This window comes from Egretta garzetta, unplaced genomic scaffold (genome assembly GCF_000687185.1).
Source record: "Egretta garzetta isolate BGI_Z169 unplaced genomic scaffold, ASM68718v1 scaffold629, whole genome shotgun sequence".
Taxonomy (NCBI): domain Eukaryota; kingdom Metazoa; phylum Chordata; class Aves; order Pelecaniformes; family Ardeidae; genus Egretta; species Egretta garzetta.
Window position 1 is genome coordinate 288,163 of NW_009260785.1, and position 20,277 is coordinate 308,439.

The 20,277-nt window shown below is 36.6% G+C and overlaps 1 protein-coding gene across 1 annotated transcript in view; it reads left to right on the forward strand.

The window, feature by feature from the left end:
- LRRC72 (leucine rich repeat containing 72) overlaps nucleotides 1-19,189 on the forward strand; it is a 21,907-nt gene extending 2,718 nt beyond the window's left edge. The window contains exons 2-9 of the mRNA XM_009646397.1: nucleotides 1,468-1,576; nucleotides 4,990-5,059; nucleotides 7,899-7,980; nucleotides 9,444-9,557; nucleotides 13,755-13,844; nucleotides 15,845-16,009; nucleotides 17,239-17,266; nucleotides 19,024-19,189. Of these exons, the coding sequence (XP_009644692.1) occupies nucleotides 1,468-1,576; nucleotides 4,990-5,059; nucleotides 7,899-7,980; nucleotides 9,444-9,557; nucleotides 13,755-13,844; nucleotides 15,845-16,009; nucleotides 17,239-17,266; nucleotides 19,024-19,189 (824 nt within the window). The remainder of the gene's footprint in view (nucleotides 1-1,467; nucleotides 1,577-4,989; nucleotides 5,060-7,898; nucleotides 7,981-9,443; nucleotides 9,558-13,754; nucleotides 13,845-15,844; nucleotides 16,010-17,238; nucleotides 17,267-19,023) is intronic.
- Nucleotides 19,190-20,277: the final 1,088 nt, after the last annotated feature.

Consider the following 20,277-nt stretch of genomic DNA (forward strand, 5'->3'; position numbering starts at 1 on the left):
GCGGCACCGGGTGGCTCGGCCCCTCCGAGGCAGCCGGCCCCAACCCCTGCGCGACAGCCTGCCCGTCCTGGGAAGGATTTGGCCGGGAGAAGCCGCGCACCTGAGCTCCGCAAGAGCAGCTGAGGCCCTACCAGGGCCTCTGGCCGCGGGGTGGTGTGGTGGAGTGCTGGGGCTGACTGGGAAGGGGCTCCCGGGGCGGGGAGGGGATGAGATCTCGAATAATGGAATCTGAGAAATACAAATCTTGGGGCACAGTGTTCTCGAGCGCGGCTGTCTAGGATTTCTGCCCCTGCAGTAGGTGTGCGTCCCCATCGGTATGTCTGGCAGCCACGCGCTTTCTGCAGTCCCAGGGCGCAGACACCAGCATGCCCAGGGATGTCGCACAGCTGCTTTTCTCCAAATAGCACCCCTTGTTCTGTCTGCAGGTTTTGTCTGCATAGAAGGAAAAAATCCATCCATTTGTGCTGGGTTTTTGCCCTACCTAACAGCTGTGGTCAGGCTCCTGGCCATTACCCAGTTCCCGAGCAAATGGCCACTGACCCAACGTCAGCTGTGTAGAGTAAGCAGCTCGGTGTGCACTGCGAGGCCCGTGAGCTCCTTGCTTCTCCGTTCAGAAAGTGCCGCAGATCCAGCACATTTGCAAGTGCACCCACAGTTATTTTATGTCTATTCAATATGCCCAGAACGCACCGGAGTTGTGCAGCCAACATAGGCCACTCCAGACATGCCTGTCGGCGCCTCCAAGCCATTTTGTATTTGAAAAGTTTTGCAAACTATTTGCAAAATTGCAAACAATTTTGTGTTTTCAACAATAGTCATCTTAATGATGTTGGGCATAATAACTGGTGTAGTACAACCATTTTTTTCTGATAGACATTTTACTTTTTATCAACCACTAGGAGCTGAGATCCGTATTCCTTCTTTTAGTAGGTTTCATTGCTTTTACACATTCTAGCACATCAGTACTATGAAAATCAAAATCATGCCTACATTTTTCGTTGCTTTTACACATTCTAGCACATCAGTACTATACTATGAAAATCAAAATCATGCCTACATTTTTCAAAATTAAATGTACAAGCAGAGTTTTCTGGATGCATGATTGTAAAACGTTGTGTGCATAAAGTTGCATAAAATAATTTGCAACTGTATTGCAAGGTAAGCGGTTTTCTTGTTGACCACCTGTACTGGGTTGGCTGACCTAGGTGAGAAGCCCATTCTCCAGTCAACAGACGTTACTTTTTCAAGTAATGAAAAATTACCTGAAAACTAGCAAAAGCGTAACATAATTGCTGGAGTATTTTTGTCAATTTAAAGTAGAGGCTGGTATTTTATTATCTCTTTCTCTCTCTTGGACTACATTATAGTTTGTGAGGTGCTATGATGCATATATTAATTTTGGTGTGCATATTAATTTAGACACTGAATATGCATATGTTATAATGTGATGAATCTGTAATTATGCAGTATATTATGCTGACAAATGTACTGTGTACTGTCAGGCAGTAGAAAAACAGCTGAAGATCTGTGGCTTTAAGAGGAATGTGGATGTCCTAGTATTGTATCTGGCTGGACAGTAAGTAAAATGTTTCTCTGCTTGGCTTTTACTAAAAGTAGAGCACACAGTGAATGGTAACCTTTCATAGTGCTTTTTGTATCAAATACTCTCTGAACTTTATTTATATGTGAAATAACAGTAAATCGTGTTTACACATAGTCCATACATGTTGTGTAGGAAGATATGGTAAAGATACACTGACATACACAGCAGAGCTATAGTCACAGTTAGTTAACTGAAGTAGTTAACTGCCTCGGCCCTAGATATACAATCCTTCTCCAGCAACCCAGAATTGCTCGAGGGTCTGCAAGTTCACAGACTTATGCATGAACTTCTACCACAGGGAGCAGAGGAGCGAGGCTTAATGGGCTGATCTCTGCCTGTTCTAACTGGCTCGTCAGGCTGGGTGGAAAGAGTATCAAGAAGGCAAATGAAAAAAATGCAGGTCCTGCCCAGTCTAAGAACTGCCAAATTTCTGACCTCCCTGAAGAAATATCTTACTGCAACAGTAAACCTCATTGGTAGCACCCTTGAAGTTACCTGCATCTCTACTATAAAGGATTGACGGGAGGGCAGGGCAATGTGAAGTGAGTACAAGTACAGGAACACTTCTTTGGGGCTGGCAGTACTGATCAGAGAACTGATCTCCTCTGAGAGCTTTATGAAACAGCTTGAGATGTAGGGCAGATGAGGAGAAGAAACCATGCTAAGTGAAGGAAGGCAAAGCTTTCATGAGCCTGTGGGTGATCTAGGTTGATAGAGGTGTATGTTGTAGGATGAACATGCTGAGAGGCTACCATAGAAAGATGGATACATGACAGGGCATACTTCAAAGTTTTTGGAAAACATACTTTGAATTTCTGGCCAGGGCATAATTCCAAGTGTTGCATACCTGTCTGCAGCCTCACAACTGCATCTAGTGTTTGTACAGTTGATATCATATATAAAGAACTAATGTAGTTTAATTCAGGGACAAGGTTTTCAAGGCCTCTAGGTCCTAGGAATGCAAAAAAAAAAAAAAACCAACCACAAAAGGGTGTTAAGGGATTTCGGTGTTGTCTAGACTGTTTTTAGTGTAAATCAGGTGGTCCTGAAAATCAAGATATGCCTGCTAGTATCTTTAAATTTCTTAGCACATCTCCTGATTTACACCAAGAAAGTATTTGACGCTTTGTAAAAAGAAAATTTAAAACATAGTTACTGTCAAAATTGTTAAGATATGTATTTTAGAAAGAAGAAAACATACATAAAATCTAAGGCCAAGTTTAAATAATGAGAAAATTACAAGATGCATCTGTATATTTTCTAAACTATACAAGAAAATTATTATGTGTCCATGTAAAAGACTTAAGATCGTGTATGCATTCTTAATAGACACATTTTGTGATTTTAAATACTTAAATACTTGCCCTCACTGGCTTTGAAATATTTTTTGGTATGGAATAAAAAGAAATATTCCGATGGCAGATACAGAAGTGATCTGTCTTCCCATGAAACCATTTGGAGAACGATGATGCAAGCTGGCTTCTTTGATGATTGGAGAGAAGTGAATTCCTTTTATTCTATATCAATTTATATAAACCTTGAACCTTGGCCAATCTCAGTATCAGATCATGCCTCCTTAACTGTTGGTCTGACATAATTTTCTGCTGGCTGAAATAAGAAAATGAAAAAACAATAATTAAAGTCAATCAAATAAGAGGGAATGAGTTTGTATTTTTAAACCACTACTATTAAAGGTACATGAAAAAATGTATTTTTGGACACTGAAAGCTGTCATCCTGGGAAAACTGATTAACTTAGCAGTAGGTAGGAGAAGAGTGCTGCCGGCCAAAAAGGATCCGTTTGTAAGAGACATGCAAAGTCTGGAAGGCATACGGAAAGGGACAGGCTCTTTTAAAATGTTAGAGGAATTAAGCTCTACCTGGGGCAAATTAAATGCCTTAATAACAGAAAAAAAAACCAGATCAAGGCTTAGAGATAGTCAAGATGAGGCTGTTACTAGAGAGGGAGTAAAGGCAATTAAAACGTAGACCTGTAAACTAGGTATAGAACAGCAGTGACAAAGAATATGAGGACATTTTGGCCTTGCTACCTGAAAAGTAGTTCAGGGATGTACAGGTAGAACTGCACAGAAGAATTATAGAGATAACATATTTTCTGGTTACTTGTGACAGTAGACACATAAATATGTATTTGCAGGGTTTGTTTTTATGGATGATTGGAGGAAATCATATAAACAGTTTAACAGTGTAGCGACATGGGATGATCTGATTTTCAGAAATACAGGAGACTAAAAGTACAGCACCTCAACTTTGGAGATTTTTAACAAGATTTTTAACAGATTGTTTTTTTCAAACACAAGATCAGAAAAGGTGTCTACTCCCTCTTTGTCTGTATCTGGAGGGTTTGTTGAAAAAAACGAAAAAAAAAACTCAAACCATGAGAAACTAGAGACTAGACTTCACAGTTGGAAAACAGGCAGACCATTTTAGGCTGGTGATGTGAGGTTAATTTCTATTAATCCTATTCATTCTTTCTGAAACCCTGACCCTAGTCTTGCAACACATTAAAATCCACGAGGAAAGTTTTATAAAGTCAATTAAAATTTGTCATGTAAAGGTCATCTGCAATTATTCTAGAGGAAATCAAGAACATTTATTTAAAGCAATGAAAAATAAGGAGGAGCAATTAGTGAAAATGACTCGGCAGCTCACGAAAATGCTCTGGTTAGTAGGTAATTTGTTATTTATCATACACTAGCAAGCTCAAAATGCTAGATACACAATTAAAAAAACCCTACCAGCCCATAGGAGATAGTTCCAGCCTCAGTGGATCTGCAGTTTTATTTAAAACAAGACTCTTAATGTGAATAAATACTAAGTTTATATGAGGACAGGAGAGAAGAGGGATGAAAAAAGGCAAAAGATTTCACAATCTACACTAATATGAAAAATAATAAGAAATGTACATGGCTGTGCTTGGTGTCTGTCTTCTGTTGGCTTCTCTGGCATTGCGGCTGGACAATCCACACGGCACCTTCAGAGCAATTTTCCTTTTAGTTTTGTGGCCCCAGGATGCCAAACTTCTCCTCCTGTGTTCTGAGCAGTTTCTACAAACTGCAAAGTGTAAGTTCTATAACTTACACTCCCTGGGAAAATAAATGCTGTTATGGAAAAAAAAAAAATAAATGTATCACTTAGTTTCTTCCCATTTCTTTACCACCTGCTGCTTTGTTGTGCCTTCAGGTGTGTGGAAAGCTTACAGTCTCTCTGCCATCTACTTATTTGCATCTTTCCCTGCTATGATTTCTACAGAACTGTGGCTTTTTAGTGCTTGCATAGAATTATTTATAAAAAATTGAACTGTTTATAAAGTGATTAGGCACCATTAATGTTAAGAAATTTGTTTTTTTTTCTTTCTTCCATCAGAGGACTAAGAAGTATCCCAAGTCTATCACAGTTTCATAGGTTAAGGTATTTGTGGATTAACAACAATAAGGTAATAAGGTATTCCTTTAAAGAGCAGAACAATGCATCAATACTCCCTGATTATTATTTTGTAATTTTTCTAACATAAAGTATTACATAATTGCCAAGCTAATAAATTGGTTTTATTTTCCAGGTAAATTTAACTGACTTAAATATGACAGTTTTGAAGAAACAGTATTTTGGTTTACATTACAGAGTATAAGCTGATATTTTCTGTCAGATTGACATCACATTTATAGATTTTGTGTATTTAAGAAGCTGAGGTTTTGTGCTAATACCTCAGCAATAAAAAGAAAGATTGAGTATATTTAGCACTAAGTTATTGGCAAAATTGCCTGATACCATACCGATACCGGAGGTCTGGGATAGCAGTTTCCAGTGTGGCTCATAGCAAGTGTACCCTGGAACAGACCAAGGGTGATATGGCTGTAAGGTGTTCTTATAAAAACTTCTGGGCTTCCTAGTTTTTCAGTAAAGGACTGGACTGCGGGAAATGCATAAGTCTTTTTTCATGATCCTGCTGACATGCATAGTTTATTTCCTGGCAGGCTGGTGGTTGAGGTGAGACTCCTTTTTGCCCTCATGCACACTAGAGTGACATATAACTCAGATGTGCTTCTCCCTGCACACAGGAGGTAGCACTGCAGTGCTAGGTTTTATGGGGTATCTTCTGCCATTATGCAGGCCATTGTGTCACCTAAATATGTTCGATTTAAGGGAGATTTCCAGGTAAGTGATTAGAGTACGACATTGGGCCATGCATTAATTTCTCTTGTTTCCAATGCATTGTATGGTCCTAAGTCCGTTACATAAACCACATGCGTTACTTTCTGCATCTGTGCAAATCTAGATGATAGTATTTATTATATCCTGTAGGGGTTTTAAGACAATGCTCTGTCAAAATCGCCAGACACTACAGTTTCCAGCCAAGACTAAGCACATCATATCTTAGACAAAATCATCTACTTGACAGTAGAATTAGCTGATTTAGAAATTTCCAAATATATATTATACATAATATAATAGTAGATTATTAAATGGTTAAATTGAATCCAAACCTTCACCATTAGCCACTGGTAATTAAAAAACAAGAAAAGTGATAAAACCCACAAATTTCTAACCTGTTTTTAAATATCTTACTGTACAGTAGTGTATATGACTTTCACAATGGGCTTGAGTTCTTAAAACACCAGAATTGCTTGCTCAGGTAAATAAGTAGCTCTGTGAGCAGCAGAAAAAATAAATTTACATTCCATGTCATTTAGGAGCATACATATATCTGCTGCCCCAGGCTAACATCAATTATACAGCATCTTATGTCAACTTCATTGAAAGACCTGTGGTTATCCAACTATTTTCAAAAAAAGTTGAAATATGGATACATTAAGAGGTGAACTAAAATCACAGGTATAATAAGTCTTTCCCTTGTATTTCTAAAGGACACTGAAGAATAAGAGGAAATGGCCTGATGACTAAGCAGAACTGATCTTGCTGACCATAAAAGACAAATAACTGATTTTTGCCCAGATCTTACTTCCTACCTAAGCAGTAGCAAAGAGCATTCTTCTGTTGTTCTGTATAACTTGTGTGGTGTGGCTTTTCTTAGGAGAAGTCTCAGCTAAATGCTCTAATAGGAGGAGCATATTTTTCTAAACTCAGAAGATACACAATCTTTTTCCTTAAAAATGTATCACAATAATTTTATCACAAAAATGTAAATTTCAGATGACCCTAAAAAAGCCAAACTTGTCAAAGATAGGGAAAGGCCACTATATACAACAGGTATGTGTGGGCTTTACACTATACAAGATACAATAATCATGGTGAAGAATAGTATTTTTTTATTTGTAGAATATTGCTGTTTTCACCGAACCAGTTTTTTTCTGAGGTGAAGCAAGACTCAGAGAATGGTATCATTTTGAACTTTGATGTTTAAACTTTTCTCAGAGGATTTCAGAGAACTTTAGGAATGGAAAGGCCTCTTTCTTATTCTTCTCCTTCCAACTTTGAGATATTATTAATATACAGAACAATCAGTGGCACAAATCAAGGACTGAAATAATTCCCTAACAAATGGCTTTGCATCACAGAAATCAAAGTAGTATCAGGAATAAAATTCTGTTTGTTGTTCTTGCATTTGAACTGTAGGATAAATACTTAGGCACCATTAGTACACCCAGTTCTCAACTGTCATAGTGGTCAGCTTCGTATCCCATTGCATATACTTTACCTTGCACTGAAGTCAAGACAATATTAGAACTGAACTTCTCCAAGCAAGGGGATGAGATTTCATAGGGACTGAAGATAACTCTTTATTGGGAATATACCCATGCATGCATTTTTTTTCTGTAATTGTAATTGATTCTGCAAATCTGATTAAATGTAATTTTTTGAAATATAGAACAGATATGTGCTCTTTGGACCTGCTGCTAAGAAATAATTTTGAAACTAGATGCTGGGCTTATTCCAAGGATATATTTCAGGAGTATTCTTAAATCAACATAGAATTATTACATCTTACAATGGTGTTCTCACAATAAAAAATATTTCAAATGCAAATAGAAGTAAAAAAAAATGCGAAGACCAGTAATTCCAATTAAATCTGTTTCCAAATACAAATACTGAATTTGTAGTTCAAAAAATTAGGTAAGGCTGTGCTACATGTATTTGATGTGTAATTAATATTTCTAATGAAGGTTCAGCTGTCAAGAGAATCCCTAAACCAAGAGTCTTAAACAGGAATATAAGAAACTACTTACAGTTAAACAGTTTTCAAGAGGCTGCTTTTATACATCTCAAAAGTTAAATTTAGACTGACATATAACAGTTTTCCTAACTCTTAATTTCAGATTCAAGATTTAACCTTCTTGACCAAAAACTATTGCTTGACTGAACTCTATCTCAACAATAATGAACTGACAGATATATCAGGTACCAATATTCCCTTTTTAGATTGTTGAGCAGAGGCCTATACTTTCTTTCCTGTGTATTGGTATTCAATTTTATAAAAGCGGACGACAGCAGGTAACCATGGTTGAAAGCTGCTATGTATGCATAACAATACATGTTAATTATTTTCTTAGAGATTTAATTGTTCCAGCATACTTGAATGGCAATAAGGTGATGTGTTTATCCTGGTCTTAGGGGTGAAATGTTATTCACTTCAATGTCAAGCAATTGTACAATATTTTTGATCTTACATGACCATATTTCATGTTGAAAATGAACATGCAAAACTCTTCTTGCACGATGATTTGTAGTCCTCTTGCTGACCAGGTACTCCGTAAGCTGATAGAAGTACCTTTTGAGAGCCATTAATGTTTATATTATGAAAAACTGATAGTGGTACTGACAGATTTGACAGGTAAATAAAAGGGTAATAATTTCATAAGTTTTCCCACCTGTAAGGTAGTCACTAAGGTTCTGCAGTTTCTTCGTGATATAGTTACAGTTAAAATCAGAAGTATTTTTCAAAGTTACGGTAAAACTGTTTTATTATAAAATTGCATGTCTTACACTTCTATTTCAGTTTTGCTTGCTCTTGTAGATTTAACTTCCTTTATCAGACTAGTGAATTTGTGAATGGAAAGACCAAAGCATAATAAATTTAAATGTTAATATTTTACTTTTCTCTGTCTCTATAAAATGTTGGAATGAGAAATTATGTTGATTAGTTTCTGTGAGTTTTTGAGAAAAATGAATGTTTGAAAAAAAGAAACATATGGGCATAAGACAATACCGAAGATAACAAAATATGGGTAAACATAAGGGCGAGCATCATTGATAGAGAAATGTGGATGAGAAATACTGTATAGAATTTGGAAAATGAGATGTCTATGCCTGATATGGTGTGAGGATGTAAACACATAGCCTGTGTCAGCCACAACAATATTCTGTAATAACTTTTTAATATATTGGTAATTATTTGAAATTGAACTATTTTCTAAGGAATTCACTATTTATTGCTTGTGAGGCAAAGGTACTATTAGGGATATACTATTATTTGTGAAGCAAAGATAATATTAGGTAAGGGTAAAAGGAAATGAAGACAAATTAATCAAAGATTACTGGGATATAGGAGGAAAGAAGGGAAGAAGAAGAGAGGATGCAGTTGATGTTGATTTGTTGAGGCAAGGGTGGTGGGGACAAGTGGGAGGAATTGGAATAAAAAAAGTTAGGCATGTGTTCAAAGGATGTGACTAGAAAGATGAAAGGGATATTGAAATCTGTGATAATTTTTTTTTTTTCACTAATCTCATGCAATGTGTTGCCAAAAGGCAGGCATAGATGGATAACTAGAATATCGAATTTAGTGTGCAGCAAAACAAAGTGATTTTCTAATAAAGGCAATTAGGTATGGTGAGAATAATTAATTGTTTTTCATTTTATTTCAGGTGCTCTGAAACACTTACATGCGTTACAGATTCTGTTGCTTCATGACAACCAGTTAAAAAAACTTGGCACAACAGTGAAGGAATTGAAAGGAATGATAAGCTTGCAGACCCTAAGTAATACCTTATTTTTATTTTGCAGAACAGTGAGCAGTAGTTTTTTAGTGTTTCTTATCAGGATGTTTCTTGTCTGTTTCCGCATCATTTGCCAATAGCTTTTGAAGCAAAATATCAATTTCAACCAAATTTGACAGAAGAAAGAGATCTCTAAGACATGAAAATTCCACAGAGAGTACCTCAACTAAGAAAAAACTGCCAAATGAGTTCAGAAGTTAACTCTTTTTGGCTGCTGGCTAACCAGTCTCCTGGATGAGTAGCTTGGAGGCAGGCAAAGCCGTTTACCGCTTTTTATAAGGGAACACGGGACTACAGAGAGATTATCACAGAGGTGAAGGGAGTTAAAAAACGGGTGTTATTGCTGTTGAGAGTGTGAGTGATAGGTTATAGAACCCAGATTCCTGCCTCATTGATTCTGTTGCTCATAGAACTTAACTTTCTGCATTTTTTTGGCAGGCTCTATGGATTTCTAGAGTCTAAGAATAAATATACTTTAGATATTAAATATAAATGTGTTAAGTAGCATACTTTTTGATATACTGGCTGGAAATGAAAGCATAGGCTCTGGAATTTCAAATTAAGTTGTACAAGACAGTGTTGGCGTCACTAAGTTACAATGTGAGAATTGGGGAAAGTAGGATTATATGCTATTAACCTATTGAAAGTGAAAATGTGAACAGTCTTTTTCCATGGTTCCTAAAAGAATGTCGTTGTAGGTCATGCCAAATGCTCAGTACTTTGAGAAAACAGGAAACAAGTTTCATGTCTTAGTGACACAGTTAATGGAGGTGAATGTCATCAAGCCATACCTCCTTATGCATTAAAGAAATTGAAGATCTGTTTGCGGGAAAGGAAAATATGGCTTGAAAAATACACTTTTAATTGAACTTGACACTGGGCCAAAATTAAAAAACAAATCAAGTGTTTAGGAAGACAACATGTCAGCCAAATTATTGTCATTTCTTCATTGAAAAAACAGTCCATTTAAGAATGCAGTTGTTGGAAGTGATTAGGCAAAGTCTGGAAAAGACATCCTATGTATGAATGGTGCAGTCACTTGAATAGCCCTACCAATTAATAAGGAGCTTCAAAAAGCACAGGGAGCTTGTTGTACTTGTTGCAATCATCTGTGGGAAATAAAGACAAACAACTGATAGTTAAAGTGCTGCAGGGTTATTATGAATGGCAGTCACAAAGACAGTGAAAACTGGGTGCATTTTGGACTAGCTGCCACCATAGAAAAGCAAGTGTGTACGAGAATTATCAAACAATATATGGAATATACCAATCTACCCTGATAAAAAAAAAAATTGTTTTTTAGTTCAAAGATATGAGAGTAAATGCTAATCATGTAGTTAAATTCTTGGAAGAAACTTAATAACTTTAACAACCTTAACTTTACAGCCATTCCTTTTTGACCTTTCTAGTCATGAAAAAAATTGTCAATGTGTTTGTTTCAAAGAGATTTCATAATAATGAGTTCTTAAATTAACAGGACTCTATTTGTTTAATAAAATGCACCATCATATTTGAAGTGAATGACAGCAGTAAATGAACAAAATAAATTTTCAAAGTCATGTCCTATATAACATATATTACTACATAGTTTATTTGCCTACTTGCAATGCTCAGAAATGTGAAATGGGAGCAGAATTTGCACTGTGTAGCTTTGAAAAGGCCTGCGCTCATAATTCACCTTTATAAAATAAAAGCTGTTTGGGGATCGGAGAGTTCTCACTGTTGTGAGGTAGATCTTTTTTATTGCCAGACAATCCGATTAAAAAAAAAAAAACAAAACACTTGCTAGCCTTCCATAGACCTTCTGGGTGCATAATAGCATTTTATTATTTTGTAGCTCGTGGGGACATTAGAACTAGTAGAATGGAGCAGTCTAATACACTATTATTGTTCACTTCAGAAGGAGCATCCAGCTGCCAAAATGTTGCATTTCTCTTCCTTAAGGCTCTCTTTTGATTTTTAGCCACTGCCTTTCACTGGATTTGTAGCATAACACCATTCTTCATCAGGTGTTTAGGGAAGACACTCAGCTTCTAAAGATGTACTGGGTGGATTGCTCACAACTGCAGCCTTTTGGGAGATACAGAGGGTTTCTTTATGGGCTCACCTTGTGTTCACATCTCCTTTTTGGAATCCAAGATTTTTGTTATGTACTCTGTAAATTGCCTCAACTGATTTATTATCCACAGCTGATAACATCTTGCTGCTAGACCTCAGAAAACTCCTTTTGTTCTTCATTATGTTTCTACCACAGTTGTTCCTTTCTGCCCCATGTGGGTTAGGCACACGGTTTTCCTACACTCCAGATAGAGAAAACAAACAAAACTATGGAGGAAGAAAGCATTATTCCTAATTTGTAGAAGTAAAATTGCATGACCTTGACAAGAAAGTAGATACTAGAGCCAAGAACTGATCCCAGGTATTTTGTAAAATAAGACCATCTTGATCTGTACAATGGTTGGATTTATTGTAAGAATGAGTAGTAGAAAAATTCATATATTCTAAAACAAACCTACAAATCAGTGTTGATGAGGAGGGATGTGCTCCAAGTATCATCCAGATTCAGAAGTACTTAGTATCAACCCTGGTTTGTGCCTTGGAAAAATCTCTCTTGAATCTTCCTTTCATTCCACTACCAAACTTACCTGCTTTTAGAGAGCCTTCTGAAATGTTTCTCTGTCTGGAATGCTATCACATATTTTCTAGACCCAAGAACAGGCTTATCAGATATATACCCAATATTCAGATATACACCTAATATTCTTTCCGATTAACACTTTCTAGAAAAAATAGCTATATACTACTTCGTTCAGTAAAAATGGAACTTTCTTTTGCTGCCACCTTGTGGGTCTCTTGCTGCTTCTAAGTACACTGATTTTTTAAAAATTTGTTAAAGAATTGAAATATTTCAAGTTCTCTTCTGAATACTTATTCAGGCATTTTCTGTGTAGGAGATACCAAATACCCATTACAGCCTTACTGCACCCTCAAAATAACTGCTGAAGTTACATATAACGGGATTTGTTACCTTAGAGTGAATATTAGCCACAGCCTCTCCTCAAAAAGAGAGAAACAGACCAATGTAGACCTTGGTAGCAGTTGTCAAAATTATTGATTTAAGAATTTTTTTTTCTTTGCTCTGATCTCAAGGTAGCAGCCTCCTGGTTATTCTTACTGTGTCAGAATAACAGCATTTGTATAAGGAGAAACATGGCATTATTATGTTTTTCATTTAGAAAAAAACCAAACCAAAACAAAAAACACCCAACAACACTTGTTTGTTTGTTAGCCGATCTGGGAATGAGCCAGTTTCTAGTTTAATAACCTCAGATGTCACTCTCTTGAAACAAACTGATCTGGCATGTCAGCTAGGCAAATGTTCCACATCTGGCAAAGCAGCAAGGCAGTATTGATACCTGTCTCTGTGTTGCAACGGTTTGGTTATTCAGGCAATGTGAACCTGAACGTAAGTATTTTAGTCAAGCTGCTAATGGGCTTCTGGCGCTTAGTACCTCAAGTCTTAATGAAAGCTAGTGGGACCCAAGTTGTCAGGAACGTAGGCCCTTTTAAACATTTTACTCTTTAAGTTTCTTGAGTTTTCAAACTCATCATGTGTCAGAACATCAGAAGACTGGGTATTTACATTTTATATTGTGTCTATGGGATAAGAACTTTATATCGGCTATGATAAACCCTTAGGTGTCCTAAAGCTCATCTGGTTTTAATAACTCTCTTCCACTACAAATCTGATGTCTTACCTTTAAGCTGTCACACCTAAAAGACTGCTATTATTTAAAATAGGCATCACCTAACAATACATAAGAAAATCAAAGGCAAACACTCAGTGTTTTTGTCTGTATAGCATAAAAAAACAGCATAAAAACCTTCAAAGGTTTGGAGTGCATGATGGCACTTTTACTCAGTTTGTGACTGTAGTATTTTGCATACTCTGCAATAAGCCAATTATTGCAGCCTGTGTTTAGTTGAGTAATTTTGCATATGTAAAGAGACTGTGCTTTGTTTACCCAGCATAAGAACAATTTGAATTTGATAATATTTAGTACAAAATCATTGGCTACTAGTGATCTTCAGTTCTCCTGCCTTGCTAAGTTAGTTGTTTTTCTTTTGCTGGGTTTGTTTTTTGTGGTGATGTTTGTTCTTTTTGTATACATTTTGCAGACCTATTCCACAACCCTCTGGCACAAGACCCAGACTACCGGCTTTATGTGATATACTTCCTTCCTTCCGTACAGCTCCTTGACAGGAAGCGTAAGGATTGCTTTCCTCTTCTCACAAAGCATTGACAGTTGCTTTTGATTTTAATCAGTTTGGAAGAATAGGTGAATTAATCTTGCCTGTTCTTTTATGTGCACTTGTTGATATAGCAAAAAATCTATTGATGGGTATCTACCCATTTTTGGCAAGACTTATCAAGCAAATAGACTTTGCATGGCATAAACAGTTTACTTTTTGTCAAATGCTTTTGATTTCTGTCTTCTTCTATTTAAATTGTGTATGTTTATCTTGTATCTTGGTCTATATATTTTTGGGTAAGAGGGGTAAAGGACTGTACTTAGAAACATGTACATACAGTTGTGCATTCAAATTGGTATAGTCACGTGGGTGAGCATGTTTACTTAAATATGGATAATATCCTCAGCTATCTACATGTTTCTTTAGATATGAATATGCATGTTCCTTGGTAAGGTACATGCTGACCAAATTATCAAATATAAATCTTCTAAATCATCAGGAGATCTTTTACAGCTTGTCTACTGTAAATTCTACAGAAAAAAAAAAAATTATCTTAAGAATAGCCAGATCATAAATCAGTCAATCCACAAACGTGCCACAGTGGACCCAGAAAATCAACTTTGGTGATTTTTGACTCTGGTGTTTGGAGAGCTGTGTCATTGGCCAGAGGACTGAAAATAACTGGAGAGCACCGAGAGAGGTGTTGATTCCTACCCCAGCTCTACCTCGTAAGAAAGTAGCAAGGAGAAACAATGTCGTCTTGAAAACCTGCTCCCAGTCTCTAGGAGAATCAGGATGCAGGATTTGAGCAAGGCAGGCACGGGACCTCTGCAGGTGCTGGCAGGCTGTGTAGCTCTGTGATGAAGGAAAGCTGGTGGGGGAGCCACAGCATGTGGCGGGGGTTGATGAGGAGCTGCTGGATCTGACCGCAGGACCATTTGCTTACACATTCATTTTGCACTGGTACTTCCAGTCTCTTGAATATTTGGTCTTGTGTTACATCTGCGCTTAGCACGTCTGTCAGGCTGTTTTACTAATGATCATTTTTGACTAGGGAGCGATGACTGATGCTTAATGTGCTGGAAAATACGTGTTGCATTTACAGCTCTAGAAACACTTCCTTAAAACTTCCTCGACTTAATCTCCTAAATACAGTTATACTGTAATCAGTCCTGGATTAAGATGTGAGGCATTAATTCCTATCAGGCTGTACCCCGGACTTTCTATTTAGTGTACTGTTTTTTCTAACATTACAAAGCTTCTTCACCATCTGTGGAACATTACCACAGCATAGTCCTGGCTGTCTCCTTTACACAAGACGTGCTCACATTTCTGTTACCTCCAGGCATGACTACTGCAGTTCCTTCCTAATTGGTCCCCTAGACACCATGACTTAAAAACTTCCCTGAATTCAAAATGCTCTGCCAGAATTAGTTACTTGTTCTAAATCTTTAGCTCACTTCTGTTCCATAGCTGAAGTACTAGGTTAGTATGCAGTACCACTGAAGTCAAAATCCCCTATTTGACTTAACAGTCGCAAACTCTTTGTTTAAAAGTTAGTTATTTTTGAATTAAAGTGCAAAACAGGAAAACTTGAACCTTTTCTTTTGATTGCACTCCTACAATTTTCTCTGTAATTGAGCAACGGGAATTGAACTGGCCTTGAACCAGGACTTGGTTTTGCTATTTATAAAGAAACTTCCAAATCTTTACTCACTTCTGCAGTAGATCTCATTTAAGCAGTATGAAAGCTTTGCTTTCTAGTTTCTTCGTTTAAGACTTCTGATCCTACTGCACTCAGAAGAAAAAGCTATTTTATTAGCCAGGGCTTCACCCTAAAGCCTTTGGAAGTATCACTCCATGTTCCCATTCTGAATTGTTGTGAAATTATGAAGATTTATACCACTGTTGTTACAAAACTGTGCACAAAAAAGAGTGAATTAACTTCTGCATGCAGATAGATAATCCCAGCCTTTTAAGTCGGTGGAAAAAAAAATGTATATCCCTTTTAACAGCAGTTACGCAAAGAGAAAGGGAGTCAGCGCTTCATCTTTGTAACCGCGAAAGGTCTTGTGTCATGCAGTCAATAGCTTTTGGAAAGAGAGTAAATACACCCCTGGGGACTACAGCGGCATCTAGCAGATACACTCAGCCAGCCAGAAGACTGATGATACCCTCAGGTATTTATAATAAAGTAAGGAAAAGCATACATTTTTAGGTGATTTGAATTAGAAAAAGTTCATTTATCTGATAAAAAGTTATTTGATTTGTAATAAAGTATATATGCATCAGGAACTCAACCAAATTGCTTCATAAAGTGGTAGCAGCAGCAGCAGGCAACACATGAATCCTTCGTCTAAGAGTATACTGGCTAATAAGTTCTAGTCACTCCCTGTAGTTACAGAATTGTCTTTAAAGATAGCTGAAAACAAGATTTCATTTTTTTCAATATGTGTCTTGTGAGTGTTTAGTTTTATTTAATTAAAAATACATCTTCTAGGCTGAATCTCAGACAGTGATCAGCACCGCAGAGTTTTGATGCCCTCTAGTGCTTTTATGAAATAATCTCTTGAAGAAAGTATTTTCTTCAAAAGTGTTTTCGATTTTACATATCTTGTCTAGTTTTGTAAGCAGATTCCTTTTTATGCTTTTCAAGGTGAGAATATTTTAATGATGTCTATAATAGCATATAAAGTAATTTTTAGAGTCCTTAAAGCATTCAGATCTGGAAGACAGCACGATCCTGGCACAAGAAAGCAGGTGAATACAGCCTGGAACCTTGTGACTTGTACCGTATGACAGTCCAGAACGAACCTTGAAATCCCACCCCATCTCATTTGCTTTTTTGATGTTTTAAAGATAAAGAACCAATACTGTGCATAGCTGACTGAAATGGTAGCATTTTAAACAGGAGAGTAGATGAAGTTTGGAACAGTTATAAAATGCCTGCAATTTTTCTTTAATGTGTGTATCACATTAGTGAACCTGAAAGCAGTGTATTTAACAATCATTTTGAAAAGGTTGGGGAAAAAAGGATAGTTTAATCATGTTTAATAATACATTTGTTTTACTGATAATTATCAAAGTAAACATAAAGTTGTCTTTATCTCTACCATGCAATCAGTCACATAGATAGACAGTGGCATCATTTTCCTTTGAAAGAAAAAAAAAATGCATGGAAATGTATGTCTTCAGGAAATAAAATACAAGAACTACATAAAATTTAAAAAAAAACAACCAGCGTATATTTGTTACCACAGTAATTTAATAAAAGATGATCTTGAACATTTCAAATCATCTGCTAGTTTTCAGTTCATTTGAACACATAATTTAGGATCAGGATGGTAATCCTCTGCTAATCAAAATGCTGTACAGCCATTCATGTTTTAATTTGAACTTTTTGTTATAGGTTGTGAATTTGGAAATCACACAAATAAGTAAGTAATTTTTTTGATTTTTTTTTTCTTTTGCATCTCTGAAGCATTTACTTAATTCCTCTTCTTGTGCCTAAAAAATACTTTAGCCAGATAAAATGGCCAGTAAAAATGAGCTTTTGAGAAAATGTCTGGTCTTTGTGTTTAACATAGTTGCAACTCCATGCTATTCCCATGAGACAACCTATCCACTGCTGTCTGAAATTTAATATTGAAAGGTATTCCACATTTGGAAAGGGCTATATATAAAAATGCTATTTATTTATAAGATCAAATACTGATCACGAGAAAAAGCATGCGTTAAGTATTAGAGCATCAGAATAGCTGTTCTGTATTATGGCCCAGAAAACTTTCTCCTGACTGGCTGTTCAAAAAATACACACTCTCTGGAAAATATTATGACTTGTAGAATGAAACTTTTTTAGTCTGTGCTTGATTTTATTTTTATTCTGTTCGGTTTCAAAATCACAGAAATGAATGTAAAACTTCTCTCTGTTACCTCTGTGTCTGGACTGAGGCAGTATAAAGGTTGCATTTTAATGTGATGACATTTTTAGACGCTATATCTTTATAGGAGTAAATTTACAAACTTCAGGTATCAGGCTTGTTTTTACTTTCTAGCTTTACATGAGAAAGTATTTGAAAAAATTATTAAGGAAATAATAAAAACCTACATATGATTATAATCTTTTAACAATTTGATTTTATATAGCTACTCACTTTGAGTACAGCTTTTTACAGTCAAGCTAATGTATGTTTAAAAAAGAATTCTTACCTGCTTTTAGTGGAGTTAGCAGTCCTCACTGATAGAAGGGATGTACAGCTTCCTCTCCATCTCATGTAGATGATTAGGCTTTGCAAGGTACCTTTTCACAGAATCATAGAATTGTCTAGGTTGGAAGAGACCTTTAAGATCATCAAGTCCAACTGTTAACCTAATGCTGCCATCCCACCACTAAACCATATCCCTAAGCACCTCATCTATCCTTCTTTTAAATACCTCTAGGGACAGGGACTCGACTCCCATGACTTCATGACAAGGTGTGTTGTTCTCACCGGAAGTAGTCACATGGTTTATATTAGGTTGTGTTGCTACAAGTACATCTTTATGAAATAAGTTCTTGGAAGATCAGATTTTAATATTGTATCAGAAGTGAAAGATTTTGGTTTAACATGAATGAAGTCCTTGTCAATTCTGCATTGACGTTTTGAGTCTGCCACTTTTCTCTCCCAGACTGCATCTGGGGCAGGGGATGCATGAACAATACAAGCTCACGGTGTTCTGGAGTCAGAGCTTGGAGAAGGGATATTTGCGTGGTGGCTAGTTAAAATATCCATGTTGAAATAAACATGCGGTTGCATTAATGGGTGTCATATCACTATGAAATCAAAAAAGTACTTTTATTATTTCCATTGAATCAGAGCATTAAAAGTATACAACAATGATAATTTTTGTGGAAAAAAAAAGCAGTAAAAAACAAAATAACATTTTAAAGTCTACAGTAAATGTATTTTAAATAACTTATGGCATTTTTTTTTAATTAGAATCCTGTGATTCTTTACTTTTTTCATTTTGTTTTGATTTCTTAGATTTGTTAACAGAAGGAAGAGTTCCAAACATAAAATTTTTCAAATCCTCGCTGTTATTATGTCATTATGACTTCTAACTTTAATTTCTACACAGAGTGGGTCTAGTAAATTATCTCCAAAGTAGTTTGGAAACATTCAGATAATGCGCATTTGCTTTGTTCTTTTTGCAGAGTAACATTTGAGGACCCCGAAGATGCTGTTTTACTACGGGCAATGACAAGATCCCTAATGGAATTCTCCTCTGTTGACTGGAACAAAGTAGCCACCTGTCAAGAAAGACGGCTCAAAAACAAAGCAGAAGAACCCCATGAGAAACTGACAATCCGATTTAGATGATTGCTTTCTTCCTTAAGAAAAAAATTATTCCTCCCTCTAGTGTGAAGATAAGCCTCTTAAGTAAGTTAATATCTCTATAAAACAAGGGCACCAAAACATGCGTCTGATTAAATGAACTTCCAGCAAAAAAAAGTATTAGTGTAGCATTCCTTTTATCACCAGATATGTAATATAGAGAGTGAAGAAATTAAGAAAACAAATGATAATTAGTGGCAATGTTACAATAGAAGTTGCTTGGAATGCAATTCTTACCATATTTTTGTTATCAGAAATTAGTAAAGCTAAACAGCAAGTTAATTTTTAAGAAACTAGGGATAAATAATGTAATTCCTTATAGTTTCTACTGGAGAATTAGACTTACCATGTACACTAGCAGTAATTTGCCTTCCTCAAGTTAAAGACATGAGAAAGCAACCATGAAGCTTGTCTTATTTCTGAGAGGGATTAAAATTTCAGTTTGCTAATTTTTGTGCTGCATGAACACACCGAAAACTCTTAGTTTTATGAGGGTACTCATTTGGTCTCAATACTGTGGAACCGTGAGCTCGTAAGCATGCTGATACCTAGCTCTTGTCTGTGGCTGCTAATATTCTCCCAGGATGCAGGCCTCGGCTTACTGGTCCTTTCGGAGAGACAGGACTTGCTGTACACACTGCACTGCCCCAAGACCGCTGACTGCTTTTAAACACACTCACACACGGGTCATGCAATGCTGTAGCGCTACACCTGACACTTCCAGCTTCTAAAACCTGTGTTACCACTAAGGAAGTTACTGGGAGATGTGCATATAGATGGAAAATAACGCATTTCCTCACATCTTTCTCCCTCCATTCTGCCAAAAGCCTACAGTCAATGCTACCTGACATATCAAAGCCTGTGGCTTGTCTTCTGAGTTCCCACTTTCTCTCCTAAGTTAGCACAGTCACAGGACGGTCTAGGTTGGCAGGGATCCTGGAGCTTATCTAGTCCGACCTTCCTTCTTTAAGCAGGTCTGAGATTACGTTATCCAGTTCCCCGCTGTCAAGGTGAGTTGAATATTTCCAATGAGGGAGGTACCACCACTTCTTGGCAATCTCTTTCTGTGTTTA